This window comes from Rattus norvegicus, chromosome 9 (assembly GCF_021556685.1).
Source record: "Rattus norvegicus strain SHRSP/BbbUtx chromosome 9, alternate assembly SHRSP_T2T, whole genome shotgun sequence".
Lineage (NCBI taxonomy): Eukaryota > Metazoa > Chordata > Mammalia > Rodentia > Muridae > Rattus > Rattus norvegicus.
In genome coordinates, this window is record NC_141542.1 from 83,710,561 (window position 1) to 83,729,890 (window position 19,330).

The 19,330-nt window shown below is 45.6% G+C and overlaps 1 protein-coding gene across 3 annotated transcripts in view; it reads right to left on the reverse strand.

Annotated features, from left to right (window-relative positions):
* The window catches only part of Lancl1 (LanC like glutathione S-transferase 1), a 33,596-nt gene that overhangs the window by 13,283 nt on the left and 983 nt on the right, over positions 1 to 19,330 (reverse strand). For all 3 annotated transcript variants that reach the window (XM_087564408.1, XM_087564407.1, NM_053723.1), the window contains 2 exon segments: positions 15,670 to 15,787; positions 2,879 to 3,086 (listed from right to left, as the gene is read on the reverse strand). In XM_087564408.1, coding sequence (XP_087420534.1) covers positions 2,879 to 3,086; positions 15,670 to 15,787 — 326 coding nt within the window.

The following is a 19,330-nucleotide window of genomic DNA, read 5'->3' on the forward strand; positions in this document are numbered from 1 at the left end:
TCTTAGGTCAGGCCCTTAGGGTGAGAGGAGACGGCCGACTGCATGACTAGGAAAGAGCACTGCTGCAGCCACACATGCTCCTGAAAACCATGCGCAGACAGGGAGCAATGTGCATTTAAATTTGTGTGACCAGTATTGAGCACAAACTCCAATCTATCTCAACACCTTGTTTACCAAATACCATTGACGTTCTTACAGAGCAGTGACTACTTGGCCACTGTATTGCAGGGAAGGTGGCCTGTGTGACAACTGGAACCACTGTAACGGTTCTGACAGTAATTCAGAGTGATACTGAAGAATGCTGTCTCAGAGATCGAAATGCCGATTGGTTTTAATAAATGAGAAAGGTAGGTTCTGTGTCAGACTTAAGTGAGCATCCAACAGTCCTGCTGGCCACTCCTATGCCAGGAAACTGCAATGGGAACAAACTTACTTTATAGACTTTTAGAGAAATTATTGCTTTGTATCATCTACCACTCTGGTGAAGATTGGTGATGGATTTTTTTTTTTTTTTTGGTTCTTTTTTTTCGGAGCTGGGGACCGAACCCAGGGCCTTGCGCTTCCTAGGTAAGCGCTCTACCACTGAGCTAAATCCCCAGCCCCTGGTGACGGATTTTTAAAATTCATATTTTAATTTTATTTTTAGTGTACCCATGAGTTTAATGAAGATTATAAGAGCATGGGGCTTGGTTGTCACAAATGCATGGGAATCTTATCAGTTGCTGTTCCCTACCCTTGGCAGCCACTGACCACTGAGGAGATGATCAGGGCTGCTGTGGCTTATGACTCCTCCCCTCTCCATGAAAGGATACTGGTAAGATTGATGCTGTGCAGGTCTATGGTAGGTGATCACAGCTGCAAAGAGTTCAAGAGAGCAATGGCCACACCGCACCCACAGGGCAGGATGCCACACCCATAGGGCAGGAAGTCACACCCTCAGAGCAGGAAGTCATACCCTCAGAGCAGGAAGTCACACCCTCTGAGCAGGAAGTCACACCCTCTGAGCAGGATGCCACACCCTCAGAGCAGGAAGTCACACCCTCTGAGCAGGATTTCACAACAGTAGGCACAATTGCAGCTTCTTCCTAAGCCCTTCCATTCTTTCCAGCTCCCTTGATGGTCTCTGAGAGTGGAGGGGTGACATGATGCCATCACAGGGCTAAATTCTTAACAGGAACTTATTTTCAATGCTTAGATCAGTTATGAACCTCTATATTAGCTGCCATCCAGGGCAGAAAGCAGCTTTTCTGACTAAAACTGACAATAGGCATCAACATAATAATGAGGTGATAATTTGACAGGTGCATTAAGTCCTTTCAGCAAAACAACAGCAGTTCCTTCCCCAGCAGGGCATATGACCACTTCAGCGTGGGCTTCTGCCCAGGTTTGTAGAACCAGACATTAAATCCCTCCTGGTGAGTGGACCTCAACTCAGTAAGAAAAGAGTTGGTTACCCCTGTTAGAGTCGTGCCTGTACTGCACTAGCGGTCAGTAGGTCAGTAGTACACACTACAGGGTTCATAGCTGACTGTAATGTCCCTCCTCCTACAGCAGCACCTTCCAGCATGATGAGGACTAACCAGCATGCAGAAATCTTGTGTAGTTTTATATTAAACAATTCTTGGCCAAAGTTTTTTTTCTATACACACTAGATAATATGGCTTTTTGTTTGAAGTTGGACTATATAATTTGTGGCTTGATAGATATAGGTACAATTATGTATTAAAATGTCAATGCAGAAAATGATTTATTATATTGATTCATAAAATGTTATAGGTAGAGCAAAAGGGTCTTTCACTTTCCTTCTGTGGTTATAATTTCCAGTAGGAAAAAAATGGTTATAATGAGAAAGTACCACTGTACGGGACAAAATTTGGAGAGAATGGTGAACTTCTGTGTGTGCATGCATACGCAAGTTATACATCCACCAAGCAGCACTGGGATGAACAGAATGACTAATTCCTTCTCTGGAGCGTAAGCACAACTTGAACAGTACAAAGAGCCTACTGATGAACTACACACAGACCAGAATGACTGTTCGGTACCTGTTAGAAAGGTTCTAGCACCCCCAAAATACTAAAATATACCGACAATCGCATCATCATCTAAGGTGAGAGATTAATATGCAACCCATAAATGTCTTCCCATTGCTTTGCAGCAGATTATCCTGAAGTGCTCTGTAAACAGGCATGCTGTTTGGGGAATGACACAAACTGTCTGCCCAACACTCTCACGTCACTGCTTGCTGAGTGTGGAAACCCATGGGTATGAAAGGACAATATATATTAATGAACGAATCCTCAACTAACCAAACTGATAACTATGCAGTTTACCAGCAATTATAGGGAAGAAGAATGAGAATATAAAAATCACAGGAGACTCTGGGGCAACCATGTTAGAAATGCAAATGACACAGATCTCAGTAAGGACTCTGTGAATGAGCCCTCTCTAGGGCTGCAGGCCCGACCAACGCCTTCCGAGAACAAAAGAGCGTTCACAGTTTACAAAGTGGGATGACAGGTGCGTCCCCATAATCTAGAACGGCAGTCTCAGATTAGTTTTTGGTCCTTGGTTTGCAAGGAGAGCCACTTCCTTTCCAAATGTGGATTCTGGGAAGCACCATGAATTATTCATGCCATGATCAAGGCTTTGATCCCAGGGAATTGATATTTGACCATGCCCAGTGTCTTCTATTGTATACTAAGATAAGGATTACTAGGCTATTCCTTAACTGTAAGAGGAACAGGAGAACTGACCAAAAGCAGGGGGACGATTTACCTGCTGAGAGAAAAGCAAACTCAGTTGGACATTCTTTTGGTAACAAATGCAGAATCCTAAGGCTGTCTAGGCAACAATCCTCATAAGCAAACATGGTTACCGTGTGATGCAATCCTCTGCCTGCTTCCCGCTGTTCATCTTGTGGTACAGCACAGCAGCCACAGCCAGGGGGCCCGCGTCCCCACACAGGAAGGTGATGGACCGCCTGCTCAAACAGTTGAGGCTGTGCTTTACATAGCTGTGCGCCATCTGCAGATAGGCCGGGTCCCCAAACACATTGTGGAGATGAAGGTAAAGCACAGCAATGCCTGGAATGCAAGCAGAAAGGACACAGAGATGGGAGAGGACAGGCAACTCAGCCTGTCACTCGGGTGCCTTATCTGCTTATCTGGGTTGAGGTTTATGAGCTGTGTGACATCATTGTAAGTACCGGTGACTTTCCTTCTAGCCTCAGCTCTACGAATGAGGCAGAATGAATCTTACTTTTCCTTGTATTACTACTCACTGTTCAAATTCTGTTAAGTAGTAAAGACTTTTGAAGACTTATCCAAGACAGAAACACATAGATGTACTGGCTGTAATTAATGTGTTTTGGTCAATGGCTGTTCTGTCAATTAATAACGAACAAGAAACATCTTTGCAACATCAAGCAATTCAGAGTAAGGAATGAAAAGCTAACTTCTCTTTCAGCAAAAGGTAAACTTGCTTGTATGTGAGAGGCGTTTGTGTTGCTGAGTCCTAGACTCTGGCTCCCTGTCAGGGACATCCCCTTACCTGTGGAGTAACTGAGGCAGTGTGTGCAAATCCTTAATACAAATGCCTCTCACAGAGGACAGAGCTCTCCCTCTGAAGCCAGCTCAGTGAGAAGCAGTCAGAGATGTGGAGAAGAAGTCTGTCTGCCTAAAGCATTTCCAGAAACACTTTTTCCTGTAAAGCACATTTTCCATCTCATTTACCATTTTTAGGAGACACAGAGCCTATGTTTAAATCTAAATTAATAGAGCCAATCTCTTCATGGATTTCAATGCAGTAAAAATGCAGTCTGCAGAATTACTTCTCACTGTACTGAGGACAATTTTAGATTCAGATACTTTTCTCATTTTGCATGGGTAATCTCTAAAGCTTTGTGTTACAGACAATTCAATTTCACATGTATATTAAGGCCAAGTTTTCATTTCCTGCAGAAGTTAATAACCTTGTCTGCTCTTTCAAAGCAGCGTGGTGTTAGTAATTCCAGAAGTTGATGAGCAGATGTAAGGATTCGAAGGGTTTGTAGACAAGTGTACGGAACCATGCACGTGGCGGGGAAGAAAACCCTCCTTTTCACAAATGATCAACATCAAGAGCTTCTCCCAGAATTACCTCCCTAATGGGCTTCATCGCCACCCACATCACACACCTGCCGGTAATCCACTTAAACTGCTGCCCTTCCACTTCCCTCCTATTCCCACTGCCGCTGCAACCCCCTAATTAAGTGATGTTAGCACCAAAGCCAGATAATGACACAATTTGTATCTGGGAAAACAGAATGTGATTAAGTACAAGCCCAGAGATGGTTTCCCTTTTGGACTCCTGTCTCTCATGATCAACAATTTCTTTTGTCTTAAGCAGTTAACAAACAAAACCTATTGTGCCTCACAGTTATAAGACCCCACACACTCCTCATGAAAACTGCAGGATCTTCTGGTTGGTTCTTTCTGATGAGCACAGCGCTTCCTATGTCTGGAGTCCACAGCCCCAGCTTCCATTTCCCTCTTCCCCTGTTCTGAGCCCTGGTGTCATCTTTCGATTAGACAGTCTGTTCCTTGAGTGTGTGGCTTCTTCCTGCACAGAGCACCCAACACTGATACTGCACACATACCTTCCTCTTTGCACAGATATCAAAGATGGCCGACAAGGTGGAAACCAAGATGCAGCCTGCGGTCCTGCTGATAAGCCGTCAGGCCTGGCCTGGGCTGGACACTGGGAATCATAAAGCACTGTAAGGCTGTGCACACAAACTGGCCTCCTTCCTCTGCCCATTCCTGCCTCCTAGAGGCAGCCACCTTCAATGATGTCATCTACTTGTCTGACTCCCTGCCTCCAAATTTCTAAGAGAAAGCCTACATATTCTTTGTCAATTCTTTCCATTTCAGACAGTTTTTAAAAAAATATTCCCATTTGGAAATTTACCTTTTGTAACAGAGACATTAAAGTTCTCTAGATGTACACCCATTTTCCCTTAAATGATGACCTAGATTTCAGGGCAGACTGAATCTACAGCAGGGGATGGCTTCTGGCTAGGCTTTCACAGAGTATGCAACCTCCTCCCACCTTCTCCTGTCTGGGATGCAGAAGTGATGGCATGGCTGACACAGTGACTGGGACTGTGCATTCTAGGATGCAGGTGTTGCTAGGAGATGGTGGTCTAGTACCTGAGAGCTACTATGCAGCCTCGCCAGACTCTAGGCTGTCTACTAATACAAGCCACTGCTATCTAAGAATACCACCCCATGCGGTTAAGACCAGTCCTGGGGAAGAAAGCTCTTTCCAAAGCTAGAGGGGTAGCAGCAGCAGCTCACTCAGGTTGTCAGTCGATGGTGGTGGCTTTGGTTGAAATGTATCATTCTGAGCAGACAACGGCATGATGGTATTTTTTTTTTTTTTAATCACTTTAGCTGTCCTGTCAGGGTTGGAATAGCGGGTGCTCAAGGATAGTTAGGAGGATGCAACAGGAGTGAGACACAGGGCAACAGAGGACCACTCCACCGTGAGAATGAACCTGCCTGCGGTAAAACCAGCAGGGCGTGGTGGGGGATGGCTGACAAGCAGATGCCATGATGGCTCCTCAATGTCTCAGGTCCACAGCTCTGAGGGCACCACCAGCAGACAGCACAGGTAACCACCAGGTTCTCAAGGGCAGACTACTGCTATGCCCACGGAGACACACATCTGTAAATATGCTGCTGGTCTTTAAAGGACGCTTAACGTCAGGAGGAAAATGCTCGTGCTAAGAACACAGCTGGCCAGGGGCTCAGCAGTGATGCTCAGAGCTGCGTCTGTCAGCATTTCAATCTATCAGAGAACACAGCTTCTTTAAGGTAAGACACCGCCATCTGTGACTAAGTGTACTCTTGGTTTACACCTGAGCTTTCACCCTGTTTGCTAAGCAAGGGTTACAAAGACAGGTATGCTTCTTTTTTCTATCTGCTAACCTGTACCATGCAAGAAAATGTTTAAATATTATTTAAGTTCTGATTATATTTAATTGGAAAATAAGCTTCATTTACCTTTTTTATTTAAAAATATAAAAGCCTTCTTTTCATGAACCCAGATACATTTTGATGTTTTCATCAAAAGTATTAAAAGTCTTAATTTTTTAAGTCTTAAAATTTTTTCTTTCAAAAATTACATTTTATTTGTGTGTGTGTGTGTGTGTGTGTGTGTGTGTGTGTGTGTGTGTGTATGCCATGCCACATATGTGAAGGATGACTTGTGGGCATCTGTTCTTTCCTGCCAATATCATGTGGGTCCAGGCAATGGAAATCACGTTGGGGCCTGGTGACAAGCACCTCCACTCACTGCACCACTGCCCTGGCCAACATTAGCACGGACATTTAAGGTGAGCAGTAACAGTTTCTTACCGGGGTCGGCCCAGCCCATAACTGGTGTCGTTAAGCTGTGCAGGGTAGGAAATGTTTGGCTTGTAGTCATTTTCAGCTTTGCTCATACACATGGCTAAAACACGTGAATGTCTTAAAGGAGAGTGTAACCCAAGAGAAGGGCATACTCAAAGAAGTGGAAAAGGAAGACTGTAATCAGACGTATTTATTTATGAATCCTACAGTCAGAGAATGTGATCAGTGAGCATTTGGGGAAACACCTTAGTTCTGGTAACTGAAGTCGGCAATGATTCCCAGTGTGTGTCAGCAGTGGGAGAGAGAGGACTGGAGAGTTTCCTTTCCTTAGAACAAAGCAAAGCACATGGACTTGCTACAGTTTTGTGGTCTGGGAGGACCCTGCATGTGACGTGAATGCTCCAGAAAGCTGTTCTCAGCTTTGTCCGCAGTGTCTGATGTCAGTCTCTGCTCTCACCTTCAGACACTTAGGTTCATTAAACAGTAAGGGACTTTCCGTCACACCCCCACATTCAAAATGTTCAACAACTACACTGGGCCAATGGCTGCTGCAGTGACAGCAACGTTCCTCTGCATATGGAGCTGAGGAAGTCAGGGGCTGCCTAGACTCACCCTATAAATGTGGATTTGAATGTTTGCAACTAATTTACTTTAAGAAAAAAGACAAGAAAACACTGGGAGGCCAAAAACGCTTCTCTGAGGGGCACCCAACCCTGGCTTGCTCTGTTGTTTCTCTCTAGAGCCCTGGGGAGGGCAAGTGTTCAGGGACACTTCTAAATCTGCAATTTCCTTACTCAGCTACTGATCGCAGCAGTGCGGGAAGTAGAGCCAGCTGCGGGAAGTAATTAATACTAAGCCTTTGCATTTCTGAGGGATCATTAGTTCTATTCTTCCTGACCAATCAGGACCTCACTGTCCCAAATGTACACGCTGAGGATAAAATCGCTAGACACATGGGCCTTCCAAACTGCCTCTGCCATGCCGGAGAGTACTCTGTTTACTCAACAAGCAGTCAGTGGTGGTACCTTTGTCAGAGGATGCCAGCTCCCTGAAGGCCAGGGGGTCTCATGGCAGGACCACAGTGGCAATTCGGACGTTAGGGAGCTGCCAGAGGTGTCCATTAGCACTCAGTAGTTTAGAATGTCGAAATTACTAATGGAAGGTGGGGGAAAACTGCAGCCTGAGTGAAAACGGCTGCTTTATTGCTCATCAATTACTACACTTTCTTCCTTTCAGATGTGGGGAACAAGTGAAAGTCCCTGAACTCCCATTACCCATTACCCTGCCTTTCTGTATCAAGTTGGAGCTTTCTACCCTAGTGGCAGAACTGTTCCTCAATCTCATGTGTCAGTGATCGGACACACGTTTCACCAATAGATGAATTCGAGGCCATTAGGGCAGCAGTGTCCTCCTGATGATCACTTACTGTACCCAGCTCAACCATCCAAGGTTTCAGGCCAGCACCCATGGTGCTATCTGCTCAGCTGTGCTCATACTGCCCACTGTGCACTGCTCACTGCACAAGTCCCCCAGAGCTTTTCACAGGAAATCTGGGAAGAAAGCAGGCACAATTCTTCACCTTCGATTTAATAGAACCCTAAACAAAGCGGTTCAAAGAGCCCTTCAGACACGCGTCCTTTCTTGTAGCTATTTCCACAGCTGCCATGTAGCTGTGGAGCCAGGATTTAAGAGCAAAGGGAACATCACATGTTCCTCCTCTCACTCAGTGTCCAGAGCCCTCTACTTGGTGAAGGTCTAATACAGAAGCACTGTTAGCCTTTCCCTGGACTGGCACAGCAGTTGATAAATAAGCTAAAAGGATGTTGGCTCTTCACCATGGGGTCTAGGGCTGTCCCTGCCCTTCCTAGCTGTGCAAACATAACCCTCGCTAAGCCTGAACACTCTTCTAAAACCAGAAACAATAGCAGCTTTCATAGTAGAATCGCTGCGTGATGTGGCCCCCAGGGAACACTCCTGGCACACACTGAATGGTTACGCATTCAACCATTAGACAGTGCACCTCACTGAACATTAACTTGCTTTAATCCAGCTCTGATCACTCATCTAAAGGGGCAGAGTGGATTGGGGCTACACTCCCCCTCTTCCCACATGCCAGCATCTCTCCTCCCGTCCTGATCTGTGAAGACAGAGAAATGCTCTTATACAGAAGCATCTCGAGGAGTCTGGGGAGAAGTTCAGACCAAGGGGTATGAGAATCCAAAGCCTAAGAGACTGGCTCCTTACTAGTTTTACCAGTTATGGTGAAACTTGTCAACCAATTCCTGAATTCCAACTGCGCCACACTAGAGCTGTGGTGAACTGAGTCAAATCCTATCAGATATGAGCTCAACTGAATTTTCATTCTTTTTCCCTTGCACCAAGTTTTAAGCAATTCTTTCAGGTTAAACAGGTAATGGCAAAGAGCAGTAATGCAGGCAACTGCCCAGTAGGAGTTACCTGGAACGGCAATGCCAAGTCCAGCTGCAGCCTTGTCTGTAAAGGTCATTGCTTAGGTCAATCTGATTTCCTTTCTACCATTTCTCTTTCTCTCCCCCCCTTTACCTCCCCCCCCACTCTCTGTGTGTATGTGTGTACATGCATACATGTGTGCCTGCAAAGTTGCTGCTATAAGTTTTCCTTAACTACTCTTAACTTTATTCATTAAGTCAGGGCCTCTTAACTGAACCCATAACTAGTCTAGCTACCCAGACTGCTTTGGGGATCTTGTGTGCACAATCAGAATGCTGGAATTACAGCCAGCTGCCACAGCAGCTCAGAGTTCTCATGGGTGCTAGGGACCTGAACTCTGCTTGTCATCCTTGATTGGCAAGCCCTTTACCCAAATGAGCCATCTCCTCACTTCCCCTTCTAGCATTTGTTCTTGTTTGCTTACAAACACTGCCTTCTGCTCTCTGTGCTTCACCTGAGCACACTCAGGACAGGACACCTAAAGCCCACACTTGTTTCAAACTTGAGCCTTAGTAACACAACCTACAGTAAAATGGCATCAATGTTTTGTGCTTTGATATGTAGCTCAGAAAGGGAGCAGACAGAGCTCCTGACGTAGTTATCTCTCCAGTGGGAACCCACTGTCTACATCCAAGCACTGGCTTGGAGGGATGGGTGCTTCTCAGGAAGGTAAAGGGGAGGGACATCTGCTCAGGGCTCAGCTAGACACTGTAAAGTTCAGCTGGGAGCTTCTTACAAAGAGAGATCGAATTACACAGAGAAGACAACTGGCCAGAGGATTTCTTTCAGGTAACTCTAGTGTCAGCAGTAACTGAGACCCACATACCAATGTGGCAGCTAACAGCTATATACGTTTGGCAGAGCAGAGGTATAGCATCTTGAAACGCTAATGACGTGCGTTTAGAGCCCGAGCTAATATCACTCTAGGGATCACACTGTAGCTCTTCTTACTTAAAACGTTATCTAATACTTCAGCAAAGGACATGCATGCCAATCCCAGCCTCATTAACTTCCTGAGTTGGCTACTGGAACTTAGGTCACGTCCTTCAGAGCCGAATCCCTTGGAGCCCCCTTTGTGCACACGGCTTTTTCTCTTTTAAAGTCTAAGTTGATCATTTCTCTGAGGAGTCAGCACAGTAAGAGTGGGGAAACATGACATCACATGGAGGCTAGCACTTTTCCTCAGTCTAAAGACACCAGAGAGAACAGCCCTCCCTCAGGCTTATTAATTCTCTGCTGTTACCTGTCAGAGAGTCAGTGTTTCCTAGTAAACACTTACTTTTAACACAGAGACCCATTAACCCTTTATAGCAATAACTCCTTACTCGTCTTTTGTGATTTCACCTCTGGGCGCTAACCTAAGATTTTCTACAGTCTTCCCTGGAACAAAAGGCAGCCCAGCCCTGTGACAGGTATTACTAGTTCCCTAGTGCCCTAGAGTGTCCTGTACATCACTGGACCCATCACAGAGCCAGCAACTGGCCACTCCTTTGCAGGGCTCCACTCCTGTTGTTTTCTGCATCTAAGTAACCTGAATGCACAAACTGTTGGTCTGCTGGGAGGGGATGGAGACCGTAGACAAACCACCCAACGCCGACGGCTGGCACATGCTCCACGTTCATTGCAGTGCATTACCCTACAGCGTGATACAGTGTAAAGGAGGACTCGAGAGAAAGAACGGAGGCTGCTTCTATCAACCATCACTTACTGACAGCTGCCAACGGTCTTACATGACGGGTGAGAACTCACTCGAGAACATTCGCAACAACCCTTTTCCGAACCAAGCCATTATGAGAAGAATCTTCCTTATGTTGAATATAACCACAGGATCAGGAAATGGGAAAACAAATTCTTCCAAAAGAATGTCACAGAGTTCGGTTTTCTGGCTGCAAATGCTGAAAAAAACTTCCAGGATTTACTTTATGTCCAATGCTAAACCAGCTCCTCCCAGGCCAGACAGCAGCCACCCCTCCCTCTGCTGTCTTGGTATTAAGGCTCATTTCTCTATTTTTCAAATTCTTTTTATAATTACAAAAAATGCTGAACTGATTGGTCATATGCAACTCTAAAATGCTGTACGGTACAAGTATCCATATCAGAGAGCTTAAGAAAATCTCCACTCACAAAACGTAGACAACGGACACCAATGTAGTAGTTAGCAAAAAACATGCACACAGACTCACTCAAAACTTGAAGGACACGTCTCACGAGCCAGGCTTGCTGGACAGAAACCTGTCATCATCGCCTGCTGGCCGTGTAACCTAAGATCTCAGCCTTGCTCTGCTTCTGTTTCTCAGTTGTGACATGGATACAGAAACCTGGTTAGACTCCACGCCATGGCGCTGTCCTGAGGCACAGAAGAATGATTAGAGGAAAGCACTGAGCATGGTGTATGCCTTCCTCACTGGTCACCGGTGTCCATGCACACACATTCGCTTCTGTCGCAAGAATGTCATAGTGACTGTTAACGGGACAGTGCTGTCACCTCTACTCTTTTCTCCCCAGGGTAATGGAATTCTGCTTCTCCATCAAAGAGTAAAAGGGTAAATGTCAGGGGCTTAGTGATGGCATCTCATAGGTGAAACATTTAGATTCAACTGAAAGCACACAGTTAGCACTCTCAGTTCTATAAAATATCCTCACATTCCACTGAAAAATAAAAGTCAAGATAGGGCCTATTGCAGAACAGTGTCTCTGTGTGTAGTGTGCATTTGTTAGTAAGGATGTAAACCTATGTATGTGGAGGGCACAGGTTAATGTTGGGTGTTTTCCTTGGTCAATTTATACCTTATTTGCTGAGACAGGGTCTCTTGCTAAACCTGAAGCTCACAGATTTGGCTAGTCTAGCTAGCCAGTGTCTAAGGATACCCTCGTCACCTCCTGAGCACTAAGATTATAAGAGTGCTGGGCTTGGGATTACAGGTGAGCTGCTATGCTTTCCCAGTTCTTATCTGGGTGCTGGGGAACGCCAGTCCTCATGCCTGGGTAGCAGGCTCACTACTCCGAGCCACCTTGCCAGCCCCTTATTTATTCAAGTTTTGTTTAACCATGGACATGTTATCACTTATTAATAATATATTTTGTACAAATGTGGTTATTTCAAAGTTCACTCTTATCTGAACTAGAACTATCAGACTGAATTATTAGGGTGAGAGACATAATAAATCAGGTGGTAAGCTTCTAATTGCATTAGTTACCTTGCAAAGCACATCTCACACAGAGGTGCCTTGACCCCATTAGTCTTAGGTTTAGCTGAAACACTGAGAATGGAAAAAAGCTACAGTAGCCATGTATTTGGAAATAGGTACTCATGTAGAACTAAACACTCGGTGTTAAGTCTCCTCACTAAACCCTTTCTTCTTCAAGGTGAGCAGAGCAGGTGGACAGCACATGCCTGGCATCATGCTGGCAGCCTCATTCTGAAGCTGTAAACCTTCAGAATCATAAAGGGCACATAGTGTGACTGTGGGGTCTAGTGATGTGTGACAAATGCGTGTACAGAACAAGCAAACAAAGGCATTTAGTGGCCATGAAAGCCAACACGGGTTTGAAGGACAAGAAAGGTGGGAAGTGGAGGACTAGGTCTTCAGTTAGAGAAGGCAGGGACATGGGCAGAATCAGCTGCAGTCTTTCCTGGAGGGAGGCGCACTGAGCAGGACAGGGTTTTGTGTTCTGAAATAGTTCTCCGTAGCAATGGAACCCACTATGTGTGAGATGAAGACTTTGTTTTCAAAAAGAAAAAAAAATTGTTTTGAGTTCCTTTGGAAATGAAAGGGCAAAATATTGCTTACATGATTTAAAAATATTTAAGACCCTAGCAAAGGTCTCCATTCTTATAAAAATCTTGACCCAAGTGGACAGACATTAGAGAGAATTTATAGATGGGGAAAAAAAAACATAAGGACCAACTGGCTGGACTACACATATTTAAGATGTTCTGCTTGTAGATAGGAGCTCTAGGATACTAACAGGCTTTACCTGAAAGTTCTTAGTAATAAAATTCCAGCTAACTGACTACATGAGTCACCCTTCCTTCTGAACAGCAGTGACCATGTGACTGTGCAACAGGAAAAGCACAATGAGCGGAACTTGAACACTGAGGGAAGGGGACCCATCCTTCTCTTGTTGAAATAATAGCTGGCGGTTAGCAGCCATCTTGACCGAGGGTTGGAACTAGTGGCTGAAGACCGAGGAAGCAGTGAGAGGAACCAGCCAAGGCTTCCCTGTCGGCCTTCAGCTGTCACTCCAGGTCTCTTCTATGAGAGAAACAGAAACTATACCACTTAAACTGATGAATCGGATTCCATTCCGAATCCTAATTCTCCCTGAATCAGCATTGGCTATCAGCCACATTTCTACTAGAGAATAAGATTTCAACTTAAAAGTTCTAATTAACTGTAATCACAGCCTTGGCTCACACAGGCTGCACTGTAAGCTAATGACAAGTTGTAACAGCTTTCACTGTTGACAGAAAACAGATGCTCAATAGATGTCAGTGTTGAAGTGGTCTTCCACAATAAAAAAGCACTTCCTAAATTAACAGATAAATTAGCAAAAGGAGCAAGAAGGTGGTCTTTGTAAAAGGTCACAAATTCCAAATTTCATATTGAGCGAAGCCAAAAGATAGTATGTTGTTTTTGAGAAAAGCATTAGTTTTAGAAAGCTACCTGGGTGTACATAAACTGCACACACAGGTAGCCCCTGTCAGGTAGTCACTGCTATGACACACGGCAGCAAGTATTCCACTGTGATCTTCCTGGATGCAGGGCTGGGTAATCAAACGGCAGCCATCACTAGACAGTAGTCTGTAAGCTGTAAGGCCACTGAAGGCTCACTAGAGTTTGATTTCCTGCAGCTGAATCAGCATTCTATCTTAGTCAAATCGGAGCTTTACATTGTTCTGACTGAATCCAGGCTCAGGACAGCCTTTTATGTATTAGAACGCTGGAAGAGACAGTTTATTTTATACAGAAATAATGGCATTTTAACAGCGTTTGAAGACAGAATATTAGGAGCCTTGCCTCAAAAGCTATTAGCAAATTTTTCTACAAGATTTTAAGTTTCCTCAGAAATGTACCAGCCACTGAAGACACCCTCAGTCTGCCTCAGACAATTGCTGTGGAGCTGCTTCCCAGAGCCAGCGCTGAGAGTGAGCTGCTCCAGGAGAAGACACTGGCAGCTGAAGGAGACACTGCCAGAAATGTACTGCAGCCAGAAAGCGTAAACCAGGTGCTTCACCTCAGCGTAAAAGTCCCTCTGAAGGAAGTCTGACTTTTAGCCTCTCAACTAATGAGCAATTCAGGCTGTTTGACAGACATCTTTTCCTGGCACTGTCAAGTCAGTCATTGGAATGTAAGACCATTTCTCCTCCAGCCTCAAGCAATATTCTCTATAACACCATGAGCCTATGCGGACGGGTGACTTAGGGACTTAGGATTCCCTTTTGGATGTGCTCTGGAACTAAGTCTAGCCATGTGCCTCAGGTCAGCCTGTGCCTCTTTCTCTGGTCAGAGGTAACAAAATAATGGCAACTTCAAATGTCTTAGGATGAGATAGGAGCCTGGGCCTTCTCTAGTGGATAACCTGGCCGGGAGAGATACCGCAACACTTGTGTAGGTGTGTGTTCTGTTTTCTGCTCATTTAAATAGACAGCAAGGCTCTTCACTAATGAGTGTCACTTAGACTACAGCTGAAATTACAGTAGGTAATAAAGGACACTTGGATAACTTCCTTCTTGACACAAAATGCTTTCCTTTCATTCTCCTCTTAATGTTTCTTATGTTCAGCCTCTAAAATATATTAACAGACTTAAAACTCAGCTCTAAGAAGTATAGACCAATGTTAGCTTTCCTCAGGCCAGGTGAGGTGGTACATGCCATTAATCCCAGCGCTCCAGCACTTGGAGAGTAGAGGCAGGTAGATCACTGTGAGTCTAAAGACAGCCAGACTAATATAGTGAGTTCAAGGCCAGCCAGGGCTACATAGTGAAGCCACGTGTCAAAAAACAATTTTGGTTTCATGTTACCTCTGCAATTATGTTAGAGATCTCACGTGTCTTCCCAACCTTGGGGGGAAATGTGAGTTCTCACATGCAGAGGGCAGTACAGAGCCTGCTGTCAGGCAATCTCTCATATGGTAATTCCCCTTCCCTGGAAGCCCACAGATCAGCTTCCACATGTGTTTGTAAAACGCACATTTCTGGCTTCTGCTTATGAGTTATTAAGCAACTCAGCTGTGGGCCTCAGGAACCTGCAAAGTCCAGAAGCTCAAAATGGAGCCCCAATTATTCCATGTGTGAGGGAAACACTGTGTCCCTAGACCGCTGTCCTCAGCAGTCTGACTGTGCTCTCAGCCTCCCTACCCCACCTCCCTCCAGAGCAGTGGCTCCTTCTTTCCCTCCAGGCTATCAGCAGTGGAGCCTGGCAGACAGCACTTGAAAATCAGCCAGCAAGGAGAGCACAGGAGTTCATTTACAGACCTGGCACTAACTGTGTGTCCTTACAGATCAGTGCATTGGGATGGGTGTTTAAGGAGATATTTACAGACGTGTTTTATTCTGTGAAGGTGAAGCTTCTTTGCCTCTGTTCCAGGAACTCTTCTAATCAGCTATATCATGCTGAAAACAATTTTGCCTCAGAGTAAACTCCCCAAAGCCAGGCATGAATACCTGCAGTGTGCTTGCCTGTGGGCTGGGGAGCAGCCCTCTCCCAGGACGCAGCCAGAGGCGGCCGCGCAGGCTGTCACAGACCTGGGGAGGTCCTGCACTGGTCCTCGGCAGTGTGCATGCCTGTCAGTCACACCATACCTGCCCAGCCGGTGTATCCAGTGCCGTCCTGAGGGTCTGCAGACTTTAGGCCTCTCTCCATTTGCTGAAGGAGCTCCCGGATCTTATTGGTCAAGCGATGTGAAAACTCAGGAGTCAGCTGCAGGAATGAAGGAAAAGTATTTTTAAGAAGAGTAATCAGTCGATCAATAGTACTTTTCTGATGACATTTTTCTACTCATGGAAATATTATCACATAAAACTTGAAGCAGCTTGACAGGTTTTCCAGAAACCACATAGAGAATTCATATTACTTAAGACAACATGTTTGTTTTTTAAAAAGTTACCATGAGCCAGGTAATAGTGGTACACACCTCCAATTCCAACATTTGAGAGGCTGGTGCAGGAGGTCAGCTACATTGAGCCTAGCCTAGGCTACACAGTCAGACCTAGTCTTAATAGAAAAGAAAGTTATTTTCTTTCTGTTATTTTAGACAAGGTTTCTTTGTGTATCCTTAGCAGTCTGGGAACTCGAACTGTATACCAGGCTGTCCTTGAACTCAGAGATCGGCCTGCCTCTGCCTCCCAAGTGCTGGGAATAAAGGGGTGAGCTACCACTGCCCAGTTTAACTCCACTTCTTTATACTGCAGATGCCTTCCTGGAATTGGAGAGTTAATATCTGCCCCATGGTTTCTAAAAGGCCACCCACTATGTGCCATACGGGTACTCTCAGGCTGAGGCCCTGAGGATAGTGAAACCCATGTAATCGCCTGCATAATGGATGGGTAAGCTGAGGGTCATAGGTCATAATCCTATTATTATTATTTTGAAAATCTCTTTTCAATTTAGTTTTTATTATTTTATGTATGGGTGTTTTGATGGCTTATTTATCTGTGTACTATGTGTATCTGGTGCTTTGGGAGGCCAAAACAGAGGTGTCTGATGCCCTGGAACTGGAGTTACAGACAGCTGTGGGTGCTGGGACTCGAACTGAGGTCCTGTGATGTGCAGCAGAGCTCTCAGTTGCAGCACGTCTTCTGCCGCCACACCGGGCACACGATACTTAAAGGCAAGTGTGAAGGAGGTCTGAAGCACTGTATACTCTAAATGACTGCAGGTATTAAAGACCCGTGTCAATGTGTTAACTCTTCAGCAACATGCTATGATTCCAGACAGCAATTCCAAAAAGACCAGTGAGCTTTCAAACAAGGGCTGAGGACCACCACACCTGCGGACAGGTGTTTCATCATGAAAAGACTGTAGTATCAAACCCACACCGGCCATCTGTCTCCATTATTCCGAGTCCTGCTGTGCGTGCGGGCCTGCTCATGCATACATGGCTGTACCTAGGTAGAGGTTAGAGGTCAACTGTCAGGGGTCAGTTCTCTCCTTCTGCTTGGGTTCTCGCTTGCCTGCCAGTGCATTCACCTGATGAGCCATCTCAACGGCCCTTTAATCTCAGTTTTTAAGAACATGAAAACTTGAGTTTGACCTCTAGAACCAGTATATTAAAAAGTGGGGTATACTGTCACGTGCTCATAGGGGGGAATGCTGGCATGTGCTCATAGAGGGAATGCTGGCATGTGCTCATAGGAGGATGTTGGCACGTGCTTATAGGGGGAATGCTGGCAGATGCTTATTATCTTAGAGCTCTGGAGGAGAAAATAGGCCAATTCCTGGGACTCGGTGGACAGAGAGTCTTGGGCCTACTTGTCAAGTTCCATGTCAGAAAGTCTTGTCTGGGGAAAAGAGACAGCACACAGGGAGCACGGACATGATTCTTTAAGCCAACACTCATGCACGTCTCCAGCACACACATGCAAAGTGGCACTTAAGACTGGAGGAAGGCAGCGTCATAAAGTCCTAACACTAATAATTTTCAACGATTCGCCTCTGAGGAACATCCCTGGTGAGGTCTGTGGCTACTGCAGCACAGAGGACCAAGAAGAATCCACAGCCTGACAGACACTTGCCTGTTATTCAACAGTCTCTGATAAAAGGTCAGGACTTCAGTGAGACTTGAGATGCATTTAGTAAGATACGATGGACTTTAATATTAATATAAAAAGGTCTGTAAGCCTCACAGAAGTCGAGGAGTAGCCTGACATGGCCATAAGCCACCTTGTGCACAGAGGCCACGTGTAAAGCATGGTCCTGGACGGCCTGACATCAGGAGGCCACAGTGAGAGTGCCTCAGCCTGGGGACGGGAGTCGCTCTCTGCCAGGCACGCCTGTTCACAAAAGTGCCCTGCCTGAGAACACTGGCTGCTTTAGGCAGACCACGCCCCTGAAATGGAAAGTGTGAGGAGGCCGGGAAGACGCCAGGAGACAGACGGGCTCCTTCTGTGTCTTTGTCTTAACATGGAGGCAGCCAGGTTCAACAAGAGGATTTAAAAATGGATGCCACTTTCTTTGTAGGAGTCCCAAACTGTGCTGTACCATCTGCTACCCTGTTATTTGGGGTTAGAATTTGCATTTGTGTCTTTTTTTTTTTTTGTCCCTTAGAAATGGATTAAAGTTAGGCCGGGTATGGTGGCATTGGGAGGTAAAGGTAGATAGAGCCCGGTGAGTTTGCGGGCACCCTGGACTTCACAGTGAGAGCCTAGCCAGCTAGAGCCACCCAGTGAGACAAGAAAAGAAAATGAATGACTCTGAGAGCTGGTGGTGGTGGCTTACACCTATACCACTAGTACTCAGGAGGCCGAGGCAGGAGGATTACTTTGAGTTAAAGGCCAGCCAATGTGGGCTTTAGTTTAGCATTTTAAAAATCCAAAGAAACCAGGCCAAGACGTGTCAGCACGCAAAAGCATTAGCTGTGAAACACGACTGCCCAGACATGGTCTCAGAGCATGTAAAAAGCTACATGTAGCAACACACATCTTAATACCAGCACCCCTACAGCAAAATGTCAGGCACAGACGAGTGGGCCAGCCAGCCTGGAGTACACCGCACAGCAGCAGAAATGACAGAGACTGCGCCTTAACGAGGCAGAAGGCAGGAAAGGACTCTACATGGCTGTAACATGTATGGGCCTGCACATCACGCACGTGAAACATATGTGTTAATTTTTTGAAGCAACAACAACAAAAATGGATAATAATAATAATAGTAAAGTGTGCAAAAGTTACTTATGAGTAGCCTAAAGCCTAAGACTGAGGCTCCGTCATTAGAACGCTTCTCTAAGTGCTTTCTCTGCCAAGTCAGCACAAAGCGGCACACCTTCTTCTCTCCCTCTGATCAGACAGGGCTGACTCAAGCCTTAGCTTCAGGTCTGCTGAGGTAGGCAGAACACAGGCCCACATGATGACAAGAAGGCCTGAGGAGCTCCAGACAATGACACAGAGCTCTGTCCCAGGAGAACATACACTAATACCCTTCTACACTGCACCTCCACTGTCCATCCCTCCTACTGTAACACCAACCAGGGTGCTCTCAGGGGTGAGCTGACACCACAGAAGGCAGACATATTCTGTGAACTCCTCACAGCTACCTAAAAGCGCTTTTCCTTTTTTTAATTTTTTTATTTTTTTTGCACAGTAATAGCATTGCAAAGAAATAAGTGATAAAATTTAAAATGTGTGAGCACCGGCACGGTTGCATACACTTTTACTACTAGTGCTGGGGAAGCTGATGAAGGAGGATAGTGATTTCAAGGCCAGCCTGGGCTATTGTGAGTTCAGCCTGGGCTACAAAGTGAGTGCA